Source organism: Felis catus, chromosome C2 (genome assembly GCF_018350175.1).
Source record: "Felis catus isolate Fca126 chromosome C2, F.catus_Fca126_mat1.0, whole genome shotgun sequence".
NCBI classification, from domain to species: Eukaryota; Metazoa; Chordata; class Mammalia; order Carnivora; family Felidae; genus Felis; species Felis catus.
Window position 1 is genome coordinate 105,967,680 of NC_058376.1, and position 14,517 is coordinate 105,982,196.

Below are 14,517 nucleotides of genomic sequence, written 5' to 3' on the forward strand. Positions count from 1 at the left end.
TATACTCCTCCCAATCCCACCTCCCTTCACTTTCACCTGCTGAAGAGAACAGAAAAGGGATATAGAATCACATTTTCTGGCTTGGTAATAGCTCTAATAATAGGTTAAGAAGGCTAAAGAGTACAATCACGCACACAGCCATTACTGTGTGCCTAGCACTGTTGGAAGCGCTTTATGTATGTACAGATATTAGCAGATGCAAACCATTAGGAGGCACCGCAAAAGTGCAGAGCAGTTGAGTCACGTCTCAGCTCACACTAGTGAAGCTGGGGGTCTGGCTCCAAGTCCAAGCTCCCCACTGTTGCACTACCAGCAAGAGATGATGGCAAAGAACCAAAGACTTGCGGTTAGAGTAAACCCCTCCCACCCCCAGCTCCCTCTTGCAGAGGCAACCACTGTTAGCAGTTTCCAATTGTCTTTCTAGACGTTCTGCGCAAATGTCCAGAAAGGAGTTGTGGTGTTACATTCTGTGGCCTCACTCATGTATGAATAGGAAATGTTTTCATCAGTTTCCTAATAATTGATATCATCTGTGCTTTCTAATCATTGATTTCATCTGTGTGGGGATGCTTGCAACTGGCGATATCAGGGGTGAGGGACGGGGAGAAAACTAAGTTGTCAATAAAGAGTACTCAGGCCTTTACAAAACAGTCCATCCATCCCAGTGCTTCTGGATGGGACTTTTCGCCATGGTCCAGGTTCAAGTCTCTAGCAGATTCCTTCTCCTCCTGCAGGGTCTTTTCCCCCTCCCACTCCTCCTGATCTGCTCTTCTTAGAGAAGAGCCTGAGAGACTGGAGCTTACCGTTTTCCAGCCTGGGAGCTGTCACTCCTTAAGGACCAGCCTGGCCTTAACCAGCTTAACCTTCACCAGCTGGCTCAGCCCAAAGTTGGTGGGATCTGCCAATAGGGTCTTCTCAAGGTAGGGAGTAGCTGAGGTAGTCCCAGACTGTCCTCCAGTGCTGGCACAAGCAGACCCCTTACACACACACACACACACACACACACACACACACACACGGCAGCCTTATAACTTTGGTTCCTGCTAGTAGTATCCGCCTTAGCAGAAAAATTAGGAATTCTTCAACTGTTACAACAAAATCATGCTCAAGTTGCTTAAACAATAAATTTGGTTTATTGGTTCTTAAAGCTCTAAAGTCTAGAGCTAGGGCAGGCTTCAGGTGGGTCTTGAGTCAGCAGGACTTCATTTCACCTTGAAATCATCTCCAAGGACTTGATTTCTTTCCATGCCTCATTCCTGCCTCCCCCCCCCCCCCCCCAGTTGTCTTCACCCTGATGCCTACTTTCCTGAGGGTGGCAAGATGGCACCAGCACCTTCTGGGGCTACAGGCTTCCTCTAAAGGCGCAGCAAGGGGAGGGCTCGCTCTCTAGAGGAGCAGCTTCCCTCCAAGACCTCACCAACAATTCATGACTCACTCACCCAAATAGGGGCCTGAGTCTTCACCTGAACCACCCCCACCCCCCGCAATGACCAGGGGGTGAAGGTCCTGCTGACCACTTACAGCCTCCTCTCCAGCCCCAGCTTTCTGAAGACCTGTCCCAGTTCCAACGTCACTGTGCCACAGGGACCCCCATCAATGCTGGCTGCGTCTCTCCCACTTCTCTCCACGGCCCCCAATTTCACTGTGTGCGAAACCGAAGTTCCAAGCCTTGGAGAACTGAAGCAGGTTCTAAAACCCGAAGGGTTTCGAAATCGCAGCAAATGCAGAGGAGAGAAGCCGGCTCAAGGACTGGGCTGGGGGCGCGGCGCAGGGTGGCGGCGGGCAAGTCGTGCTCCCTCGGGGAAGGAGTCTCCATTGCCCCCCTCGTCCCCTGCCAGCGCAGCCGGGGCTGGACATCCCCGGCCCCGCGCCGCGGAGGCGCCGCCGCGTCCCGGCATCGAGCCGGAAAGCTGGGGCCCGGGCGGAGTGGGAGTGGGGCGGGGCGGAGGGGCCCAGGGGCTGGAAGCAGCGCCGGGAGGGCGCGGCCGGGCCGGACCCGGGCTCCGGGCAGCGGGCCGCCCCGAGGGCGGAGGGGAGTGGCCCGCCGCGGCCTTATTTCCTCGAGCGCCGGCGCAGCTCACTTGGAGCCTGTCCGTCGAACGCCGCGCCCGCCCGCGTCCATGCCGCCCCGCCTGCAACCGCCGCCCGCCTCTGGGACCGGGCGCCCGCGCGCCGCGGTTCTGCCGCTCGCGCTGCTGCTGTCGCTCGCCCTGCAAGGGGTGGCGGCGGCACCCGCGGGGGCCGGGGAGCCCGAGGACTCCCTTCGGCGCCAGGACCCGGAGCTCCCGCGCGGACTCCTGGAACAGGCGGCGCGCGCGGCGCTGCACTTCGTCAACTTCCGCGCGGGCTCGCCCAGCACCCTGCGCGTGCTGGCCGACGTGCTGGAGGGCCGCGCCAGGGTGAGTGCTGGCGCCACGCGGCGGCGCACCGTGGGGGCAGTGACACTTGTGTGCGCGCTTGCCCGCCCAGCGGCGGATCCGAGAGTGGGTCTGTGAGGAGTACGGCGTTGGGGGAGATCGGCGGCCGCGAAGCGTTCAGGCCGTGGAGCGGTCCGTGGTTGTGCGCAGTTCGCAGAAAGCTGGGTGGCCCTTTCGGCATTTATGAGACCATAGATTTTTTTTACAGGGTAGCTCCCATTCCTGGGAAAGAGGTGCATGGGGAAACTGAAGAACAGGCCCCAAAGGCAAGGCTGGATCTTGTCTGGGAGTACCCAGAGGTGGCTGTGAAGGGGGTGGTCGCTGCGCGGCCCACCATGGCCCCAGCAGAAGTCCTGGGCGGGATTTCCAAAAACTATCCCAGTTCCCCTGCGGACCGTGGACGGAGTGCCTTTTAATTGCAGGCGACCCTGCAAGGGCTTCAGGGTAATGTGGTTGGAATTTACGCGTTGGCCTGGGCAGAAACCTTGGTAATACTGACGTCTGCTTTAAGGGGAGTGAGTGGACCAGAGCTGTTTTCCCTGTGAATGCAATGAATGAGAATTTGGCAGCTCGTTATTTGGTTGCTAATTTCCAGGCTCTGGCTGTAGGAACCATGAGATCATGACCTGAGCGGAAACCAAGAGCATGACCCTTAACGACTTAACCGACTGAGTCACCCGGGAGTTCCTATAAATTAGTTCTAAAGAGTGGCGGTAGGATTTTTGTTCTAGATTGCTCTAGACTTGGTGTCAGATACAGAGGTGGAGAGGACATTTTGGAAACTGAGTCTTGGTTCGTCAAAGACTTAATCTTGTACCTGAGGTTGTTAAATTTATTGACCGCTGAAATAAAATTTTTCCTAGAAAAAGGCAACCTACTCTCCTCACCTGTTTTGACAATCCTTACTGGCTCAGGGAGAAAGTTGTTCAGTTTTACTAGTCCAACAGAGAAGTGCAGAAACAGAGCTTGAGAACTTTCTATCCAAGTAGCCACCTCCCAGAGCCCAAAAAGAGTGTCCCTGAAGATTTGCTCCCTGGTTTTCATTGAGGAGGGTTCCTTACAGAAAACCAAGCTCGGTTTTCAAATTCAGGAATTATTTTCTTCCTTCCAAAACCATAAAAGCTAAATAATAACACTTTGCTTTTTTATGCATTTAGTCATCCCCTTGAAAGAAAGATTAAATACTTGGCATCTTTCACAAAATAAACTAAGCTCTCAAAACACAAGTGAGTTAAGTAAAAATTCCTCTTCTCTTCCACAAAGAACTCAGTGTTTTTCATCAGTAATAGTATAACGTTCCTGAATTTTTAAGGAGATTCTCCTTTTGACGAAAACAAACAAACAAAAAACCGGTGGGGGAGTAAATCAACACATTAGAGGCAGATATGCATGAGATGGGGGAGGAAGAGTTAATAAGTAGGGGAATCCAGGGCATTGACCCTAAGAAAGGATAATTTCCTATTGTCATTTGGTTTACCTTTACATTTCTTCTGAAAATGGTTATACATGTTTTAAAAAAAATGTTTTTAATCTTTATTTTTGAGAGAGAGAAAGAGTGCGAGTGGGGGAGGAACAGAGAGAGAGGGAGACACAGAATCAACCCAAAGGAGGCTCCAGGCTCTGAGTTGTCAGCACAGAGCCTAATGCAGAGCTCAAACTCACGAACCACCAGTTCATGACCTGAGCCTATCTGATGCTTAACCGACTGAGCCACCCAGGAGCCCCATAAGTGTTTTTTTTTTTTTAAGTTTATTTTATTTTTGGGACAGAGAGAGAGCATGAACCGGGGAGGGGCAGAGAGAGAGGGAGACACAGAATCGGAAACAGGCCCCAGGCTCCGAGCCACCAGCCCAGAGCCCGACGCGGGGCTCCAACTCCCGGACCGCGAGATTGTGACCTGGCCGAAATCGGGCGCTCAACCGACTGCGCCACCCAGGCGCCCCCATAAGTGTTTTTAAGTCAAGGAGCCAGGAAAGCGAGCTCAGTGACTTTCAGGGCCAAGAATTTCTAGAGGCTAAAGTGTTTTCAGTTTTTCCCAGCAATTTGGTGAAATTTTCCCTCCATTCCTCTGCCACCTCGAAACATCACCACTAAGTGAAGACAGACCCCCCCCCCCCTTCAAGGGTGATCAAGGCAGCCAGGGGCAAAGTGTGTCTTAAATTTGTGGCAGTGGCCTGCCAGAATCCTGTGGGGTAGCAGAAGCAGTGCAGGGGCGGCTTGAGTGTGTGTGCTGTTTCTACTGGGGAGCTGCCATGGGCTGCCTTTCCAGAATGTGGGTGACCAGTTGGTGTGGTGTTGTAGGGAACCCGTATTCTAGCCCCTGTTTTACCTCCAGTGAGCCACACAACCTAGAGAAGAAAGATCATGTCTTCTCTGGTTATACCCTCATTTGGAGTGGAAATAATCCGTGTTCTGCCGCCCATGCTAGGCAATTTTTAAGAGTTCTTTCTATAAGATGATACAAGTACCAGTGGTAAAGTATAAAAATGTGAGTTACCATTATACTGTCTGAGGGTGATCCATTTATCTATGAGTTATTTGTTGAGCACTTACTATGTGCCAGACACTGGGCTACACATTATGGCCCCAATTCAGATTGGGCTGGGATCATTGGAGAAACCCTCTTTGAGATTCACTCAGTTTTGAAGCAGTGTCTCAGCTACCTGAATGAGGGGCACAGACACCAACCACCTGCATGGAACTTTCAGCATAGTGGCTTAAGGAATTTCTGCTTTAATTACAAGAACAGTCTTAGTATGGACAAGAAGTAAAAAAATAGTAGATCCCCAAAACGGGTCTGCATTCTTGATTCAATCAGTGCATTTCCAGAGTGAGTGCTCACTTGCTACACAATGTCCCTCATCCACGACTGAGCCCAGGGTGAGCAGGTGGCTGGGTATGTGTGAGAAGTGTAGCCAGTAGGGAGCCCTCTCCACCCATGAGGTCCCTGCACCCCTTTGTAAGATGAGAAGCAGGGACCAAGTCAGGAGTTTTCAAAATAATGGCCCCCATAGTGGGTTAAGAAATCAGTTTAGTAGGTTGTAGATGTTTTCACAAAATTGTTTAGAATACAGACTACCGGAGTGTGTTGCGAAAGTAAGAGTAAATAGTATCTAAAATGTGTTTCAAATATACATGTATGAACTAGGTCATTATGGAGAATGAAATTCTTGATTTTGGTTTCAGCTAAGAAGATTTTGAAAGCCAGTAAACCAAATGATTTTTAAGATCTTTTCTAGCTTGGAAATTTCCTGGATTCTAAGTGATTTCTTAGTTCTGCAAAAATCCCTCATTTTAGAAACACTGTTGCCCTCTCGTGGTGAAATGCAGTGATAGCTGTGGTAGGAAATGTAGCCAAGTTTTGAAAAGAAATCAATGCTAGCTGCTGAAAGAGGCATTCTGTTTTGTTTACGAATTGTAGGGAGAGATCACACACCACAGCTTGTGTTCCTTCACTGCCCTACCTGGTGGCATCTCTTTTCTGGCTTTACACTACCCTCCACCACCAAGGGAACTTCTGTTTTTCTGATACCATGTAGCACAGCCTCATCACCCACAGTGCAGAGTGGTGGGAGAGTTTGGGGTTGATAACCAGGATATCTTGGATCAGCCCCACTCCTGACTCCTCCCTCCCCTTAAGAGGCTGCCCCTTACACTGAGACAAGTCTCAGCCAGTACTGAGACCACTTCCCCTAGCAGTTGATGAGAGGCCAGCCAGCCCTTCCCAGACATTTAAAGATCTTTGTGTGCACATACTTCATGAGAAAGGCACCCATTCAGGAATCAGCCATTGTTTGAGGATCAGTCACTTAGGGTGAATGCCCTCTTACATTTCTTGGTTCATTTGTTTGGGGGAGGGAGGTTAGGCCCATACCCCAAATGTTTCTATTTAAATTAAAATCAATAAATATAAATGAATCACCTATTTTTTGGTACAGGGCAAGGGCCTTTTAACTGTCACCTCTTGCAGTTTCTGTAGCAAGAAAACTCAGCCGTTATGGATCACCCATGTCTTTCATTTTGGTTTACTTACAGCGCAGGGGAGCACTTGCAAAGGATACAGCGCATAATCCTCTACTTTTACCCTTTTTTCTTCTTTCTTGCTCAGTCTTGACTCACCCACACCCAATTCAACAGCAAGAGTTTTAGAGACTTCATCAATTCCTTCTACAAATTTACCTTGGATTTTGTGGACATGACACTTCTATTTCACACCCACGCTTCACCAGTTTACCTGACAGTTAATTTGCAATTAGATAATAGGCACACCTGGCAGGAGCAAGTTTGGGAGCAAAACAATGGACTTTTGGTAAGTCTCGGGCCACCAGTGGGACAGACAGGCTGGGCTACTGTGGGTACCCACCCACAGAGCCTGTCGGCTGAGCCACAGGCATTTAGGAGAGCACTTGCTCTACTAAGAAAAGCCTTCCTTTGTCACTTTCCAATCTATACTTTCACTTAAGGAAGTCTCCTAACTGCTTTTACAGCCATCATGAAAGAACCCGGGTGGGATTTGCAAGATGAGCATAGTGTTCCTCACTGCCCTCACCCTGCTCTGGGAAATGAAACATAATGATCCTGAAACCACAACACAGAGATACACCCTCTCCTTCTTTCCCAGGCATCCCTTGTGCTGAAAAGGCACAGGTGCACCCAAGGTCTCCACCCAACCTCTCACTACAGCACCCATCTGGTCTGCAGGCTCTGACTGCAGAGTCTGGGTTTAGCATGGGATGGGAAAGGCCATCTGGCCCAGATGATGAACTTAGGCCTTGGCCTCTTTGGCACTTAGCCCCACTCACCCAAGCCAACTGCACCCAGATGAGCTAGTAAGTAGGAATGCTTTTGGCCAGCTTGTAATGAATTGTTTTTGAACCATAATCATTTTTTTACCATCCCACAACACTTTCCACTTGTCTCGCCACATGTGGTGTCACAGCCAGGGATGTGTGTGATCACAGATTATGAGCAGCGGCCCCATTTAAAGATCACTGGCAGTGGGTCATGAACCTAACCACCAGGAGTCTGGCTTGGTTGCACATCCTTCCTTGAACAGCCTAGGCTGTTCTGCTGGAGATAGAATATAAATTCTCAACACTAAAATGACTGATTAATGAGGCACAGAATGTTAAATACACACACACACACACACACACACACACACGCACACAGTGTCCCAAATCCAACCTGACCTTTGACCTCAGTGTATGGACAATGAGTCACCCCAGAGCTTTATCCTCTCACATGCACCCTTGGCATCTAGTTGCCTTTGCAGTGGTGCCTCAATTGAAGGAGTTTTTACAGAGCTGGTCCCACAGGAGTGGTTGAGAACAGTAGCCATAGCAAGTCTGCACTCTAAGTGACTTCTTTTGGTTATTCAGGATGTTTCTAACCAGTAAAGTCAAGTTATCAAGGGGTCTTGTAACTGTGTGCAAGGGGTATGTAAAACCATGATGGTCACAAAAGGACCTGCCCATGAAGAACACATAAAGAATCACTAATAGTAGTGGGTGGCTCAGTCAGTTACGCGTCAGACTTTGGCCCAGGTCTTGATCTCCCAGTTCATGGGTTTGAGCCCCGCGTCAGGCTCTGTGATCACAGCTCAGAGCCTGGAGCCTGCTTCGGATTCTGTGTCTCCCTCTCTTTCTGCCCCTTCCCTGCTCACTCGCTCGCTCTCTCTCTCAAAAATAAACATTAAAAAAAATCTTAAAAAGAATCCCTAACGTCTATAACTAGTTTCATTGCTGTAACAAATACCCACAAACTTTGTAGGTTAAAAAACTCCACACGTTTATTCTCTTACAATTCTGAGGGTCAGAAGTCCAAGTGAGTCTCCCTGGGCTAGATCAAGGTGTTGGAAGGGCTGCGTTCCTTCTGGAGACTCTAGGGGAGAATCTGTGTCCTTGCCTAGTCCAGTTTCTTGGCTCATGCTTCTATCTTCCAAGCCAGCAGCAAAGCATCTCCTGAATACAACACTACCATCTGCTTCTTTTCATTTTCTTAATGTTTATTTTTGATAGAGAGAGAGACAGAACGTGAGCAGAGGAGGGTCAGAGAGAGAGGAAGACACAGGTGCCTCATTCCTGTCTGCTTCTAATAACTCTTGCAGATATTCCACCTGGATAATCCAGGATGTCTGCCCGTCTTAAGATCCTTAACTGGAGGATCCTCAAGCCTCCAGTTGGTGAAGTCCCCTTTGCTATGTTAAGTAATATATTTACAGGTTCCAGGAATTAGGAGGTGGGCATCTTTGGGGGCCATTATTCTGCCTACGTCACCCAGTTTCTGGGGTAGCTGTGGGCTCATGCAAGTACTTACCACACTGCTGGACATGGGACTGTCCCCAAGAAATGGCAGCTCTTGCTCACACCTCTTGTCTGGCTGATCTCTGCAGCCTTAGTGATCTCCTCACCTCCAAACATGTCTGCCCTTTTTTTTTTTTTTTTTTTTAAATTTTTGGGACAGAGAGAGACAGAGCATGAACGGGCGAGGGGCAGAGAGAGAGGGAGACACAGAATCGGAAACAGGCTCCAGGCTCTGAGCTGTTAGCACAGAGCCTGACGCGGGGCTCGAACTCCCGGACCACGAGATCGTGACCTGGCTGAAGTCGGACGCTTAACCGACTGCGCCACCCAGGCGCCCCTGTCTGCCCTTTACACACAGTCTTGGTACTTGACCGTAGGCAGCTTTGTTCTCGCTCCTCAACAGGAGTATGTCTGTTTCTATACTATGGAAGACAACCTCTCTGTTTCCTCCATTCTTCTGACAGAGGGTCCTGTAAGAGACAAATTACTATGTATTTGTTCAATGAAATTTTTTTTTTAACGTTTATTTATTTTTGAGACAGAGAGAGACAGAGCATGAACGGGGGAGGGTCAGAGAGAGGGAGACACAGAATCTGAAACAGGCTCCATCCAGGCTCTGAGCTGTCAGCACAGAGCCTGACGCGGGGCTCGAACTCACGGACCGCGAGATCATGACCTGAGCTGAAGTCGGCCGCCTAACCGACTGAGCCACCCAGGCGCCCCTATTTGTTCAATGAAATTAAAGGTAACTGGAAGGGTGATGGGACCATTGGCCCTCTGGAATACAAGCTAGGCCAGGCCCTGACCTACTCCAGCCCTTCTAGAGGAATGAGGGGGACCCAACACTTAGTATCCCTCTTACAACCACCTTTTCTAATTAGCCACACCCTGAGCTAGAGGGGAAACCAAGGGTAACACTGTCTCTGGCCACTTCCACTTTAACTTCTTTAGAAGGGTCAAGAACTTGTAACCAGAGTTGGCTAAACAGCATTCTGTGTCTTTCTATCCACTGCTACTTAACCTAATAAAGCAAAGTGTCCACGTGCAAAGGTCTCCTTGGACCCCATGGGATGGGGCGTGATCTGAAGGTCACTGACTTTTGCTCCATATACTATTTGCTTTATCTGGCATTGCCTAAGAGACAGAAAATGCAATAATTCCAGAGTATAATGTAATACACTGAAGCTCTTTCTGTCCAGAACATAAGAACAGCACAGCAATTTTTATCCACAACTGATTTGTTTGCTTGTCTCCAACTAAGCCTGACTCATAAAACTAACCTTACAAAATGAAGAAGTTTGCTTTTACTGAAATGGCATGGCATTTATATTTTCTTACCAAATGTGAAGGATGGAGGGGACATTTAGAAGTGGAGTCTGTCAGGCCAGCAAGGCCCAGTGTGTGTGGGAAGGGATATTAGAATCACCTGGGAACTGGTTGACAGAGGCGTCCCCACCACCCACTCCGTTGACCTGAAAGCATGACGCTTAAAGTTGTCACCACTGCCTCTAAAGCAACATGAAGGGACTGTGGTTAGAAACCAACTGCAAAGAGAGGAAAAACAAGGACAGCATTTCTCCAAAGCACAGGGTTTTGTTTTCTAAGGATTAGCTTTTGGCAGAATCAGGTCTTTAAAAACCCCCAGAGTCCTAGCATTTTCATGGCCTCCCCATGGCAGGTGACAGCAAAGCTTCTTGGGGACGCCATCCCTGCTCTTTACTTGGTTCCAAGTTTTGAGTGAGTTTAAAGGCAGTCTTAGGTTTCTAAAATGGAATAAATAAATATTCTGTATCCCTCATTAAGTTCCTCAGGTTTATTTCTAATATCCACATCAATATTTCAGTGACTTGACTTTAAACAAACAAACATGGGGTAGTATCTAATATAAAGATAGTCCAGATACACGCTGGAAGAAAAATCTTTGATCCATTGACGTGAAAACAAACCTTTGTGTTTTATATTAAGCAGCTTTTTTTACTGAAAATAAGCCATGACTTCGTAGAGTATTAGAATGGATAGTTTTAACTTCTTGATGCGTATGTAAATGTCTTTACATGTCAAAGTAGCTCTCCATGTAATAGGAGGCAGGGAATGAACTTTCTTCAATGTTTTGTTAATTGGAACTATTTCTGTCCAGAGTGCCTTCTTAGAATGCTCCTGCTTGCAAAAGAGCACATCCTGTGTTGGCATAGAGCTTACCGATTACACTCCCTGAAACAGGGGCTAGACCTGCCATCTTCACTTTCTTTTTTTTTTTTTATCCCTAGAGTATTTTTTTAAATTTATTTATTTAAATCCAAGTTAGTTAACATATAGTATACTGATGGTTTCAGGAGTAGAATTTAGTGATTTATTACTTACATATAACACCCATTACTCATCCTAACAAGTGTCCTCCTTAATGCCCATCACCCATTTAACCCGTCCCCACTCCCCACCTTCCAGCAACCTTGTTTGTTCTCTATATTTAAGAGTCTCTTATAGTTTTCCTCCTTCTCTGTTTTTATCTTATTTTTCCTTCCGTTCCCCTATGTTCATCTCTTGTGTTTAAGTTTCACATATGTGTGAAATCATGTATTTGTCTTCCTCTGACTGCTTTCGCTTACCATAATGCCCTATATAGTTCCATCCACATTGTTGCAAATGGCAAGATTTCATTCTTTTTGATGGCTGAGTAATATTCCAAGTAATATTCCATTCTGTGTGTGTATATATGTATGTATATATATATATATATATATATATATATATACACATAGCACATCTTGTTTATTCATTCGTCAGTTGATGGACATTTGGGCTCTTTCCATAACTTTGCTATTGTTGATAGTGCTGCTATAAACATGGGGGGGTGCATGTATCCCTTCAAATCAGCATTTTTGTAGCCTTATCCTTTGGATAAAGCCCCATGACCTAATTGCCAGAAGCACTACATCAACCAAACCTTGAGTTCACATTCCTCCATTGCATTTGGTCCTCATGATAGCCTCTGGCCCTCAGGATTGTCCTGTTCTCAGTTCCCCATTCGGCTGTATTCTAGTGACTGTCACATGGAGAGGTACTTGTCACTTCTACCCCTCCCTCAGAGCCTCAGTGATTTCACTCTGCGCCTAGAGAGAAGGCCTCAAATGGTCGTCCCCAGAGCAGCAGCAGCAGAATCCCCTGGAACTCGTTAATGTGCAGATTCTCAGGGTCCATCCCACGTTTGCTGAATCAGAACTCTGGAGGTGAGGCCCAGCATGCTGTGCTTTAGCAGGCCTTCTAAGAGTCTCTGTTGCAGCTTGTTTTAGAGCCATCACTCCAGAACGAAGTCTCCCTAAGAGGCCTTCTCTAAGCTGGCCCCAATCTACCCTCTTAACCTTGACTCCAAGTATATCCCTCAATGAACTTGCCAATTTCCCAACCTGGCTGCTCACCTCCATGCCAGGGCTCACACTCCCTTCCTTGTACTGGGTGCCTGCTCCCTTTCTCTCAGTCTCTCTCCTCCCTGGAGAATTCCCCACCTGCACTGGCTCGTGCGCCCCTTTATACCTTACCTGCCACAGTGTATCCAGGGCCGCTTGCAAAATCTCAGATCATCTTCACTTCCATGCTGTTGTGGGTTGTGGTGTCCTCAAAAAAAAAAAAAATATATATTGAAGTCCTAAGCCGCCTACCTGTGATCATGACCCTCCCTGGAAATAGAGGCTCTGCAGATGCAGTCGGGTTAAGATGAGGCCATACCGGATTAGCGTGGGCTCTACATCTGATGATTGATGTCCATAGAGGATGACCACATGAAGACACAGAGAGGAAAATGCCATTTAAAGACAGAGCAGAGACTGAAATGTTGCAGCTGCAGCCAAGGGATGTTGGGGATTGACGGCTACCACCAGAAGCCAGCTGGGGAGAGGCATGGAGGGATTCCACCATGTGTCTCCAGTGTCTCCAAGGGAGCATGGCCCTGACAACAGCTTGATTTGGGACTTGTAGCCTTCAGAACTGTGAGAGGATCAGTTTCTGTTAAGGCACCCAATTTGTGGTTCTTTGTTACAGCAGCCCTGGGAAACTGATACACATGCCGGGTCTGGCTGTCTCCCTTCCAGGCTTGGTGGTCTTGTCTGTAGGAACCAGTCAGTCTCCCTCCTCCTGCCCCGTTCCCCCACCCCGTGCACACATTACGGAGCTTTCTTTCCACCCTCTCTTGGAGGATGCTGGTTCTGTTTGTACAACCTCCGAGCCATATAAGGGAAAAGCAGCAATCAGGAGCCAGGCTTTATTACTTACTAGCTCTGTGACTTTGGGTGGTTGACTCTATTTCTTCATCTTTAAAACGGGCAACGGTAGTATCTACCCCAAAGGGCTCTTGTGATGTGATCATACAAGGCACTGTGTAGAACCACAAGAAGCATGTAGTGAGAGCTCATTGTATATATTATAGCTTTATCATTGTCCTTTCCTGGTGGCTTAGCAGGGTGCTTCTCATGCGAGTACTTGATACTGATTGGGTAAGGATTCGAGGAGCGTTTCTCTTACCCTGCCCCCAAAAGCCTAGTGTGCTGAGTTCAGTCATCCTTTGTACACTTTCCTTTGTATGCTTTCTCAAACAGGACTTTAAATTTTTTTTTTCAACGTTTATTTATTTTTGGGACACAGAGAGACAGAGCATGAACGGGGGAGGGGCAGAGAGAGAGGGAGACACAGAACCGGAAACAGGCTCCAGGCTCTGAGCCATCAGCCCAGAGCCCGACGCGGGGCTCGAACTCACGGACCGCGAGATCGTGACCTGGCTGAAGTCGGACGCTCAACCGACTGTGCCACCCAGGCGCCCCTCAAACAGGACTTTAAAAGCAGCCTGTTTCCCTCCCTACTGAAAGGGAAGCCCAAAATCAAAGTGCTAATCATTCCCCTAAAGAGCCCTTGTGAGGCTCAGCATGTGGAAAGTGCACATGGGAGGTGGCTGCCTTTCCTCGTGGCCAGAGGGGACAAAACCAAGAAACCTAGAAAATAACACACACACACACACACACACACACACACACACACACACACACCAGATTAGGTATAATCCATGTCATTAGTCATCCCTGATTATAAAGCATTTTGTTCCAGGCTGTAGCCCATAAATCCTCCTTTATACATAATTAAAAAGAAATCTGTAGCAAAGAGCTGCTAATTCATTCAGGTTATACAGTCACATGGTCATTTGCTTTGTTTGCTGACTTTTCATGAAAGAAAGAATATTCCAGAAAATATTAGAACAATGTGTTGTACCTCTTGCTGTGCTTTAAGAAACAGATATAAAACTTCCTAATGTGTCTCCTATTTGGACACGTGGGCAATGTGGGGACGTAAGGGTATGAATGAACACTGTGACCTGCTATTCCAGGAACACTTCTTCCCTCAGAAAAGCCAGAACTGTTGTCCCGGTTTTAGGTTGGGCTCTTTCAAAAAATGTCTATTTAGCTTTTTCTTTTTTTTTTTAATAGCTGTGAATGAATGGATTAGCTTTGCACCATGTGGCTGTAGCAACCCTCGTGCCAGCTGCAGAGGGAGGACCACCCAACCTGAAGAGGTTGGCTCCATGCCGGGAACAGAACTTCTAAATTCGAAACCACGTATAGTGAGTTTACCACACTCCTCAAATCTAATCCCACTAACTGAAAAACAAAGACCTAAGTTTCAGATATGGGGTGAGGATATCCATACTGTGTTACTTTGGACTTAACATTTTTATTTATTTTTTAATGTTTTTATTTATTTTTGAGAGAATGAGAGAGACAGATCATGAGTGGGGGAGGTGCAGAGAGAGAGAG

At 47.7% G+C, this 14,517-nt stretch overlaps 1 protein-coding gene across 1 annotated transcript in view; it reads left to right on the forward strand.

The window, feature by feature from the left end:
* The first annotated feature begins 1,706 nt into the window (after positions 1–1,706).
* Positions 1,707–14,517, forward strand: part of RARRES1 (retinoic acid receptor responder 1) — a 58,203-nt gene continuing 45,392 nt past the window's right edge. The window contains exon 1 of the mRNA XM_045037392.1: positions 1,707–2,399. Coding sequence (XP_044893327.1) covers positions 1,722–2,399 — 678 coding nt within the window. The 5' untranslated portion in view covers positions 1,707–1,721. The remainder of the gene's footprint in view (positions 2,400–14,517) is intronic.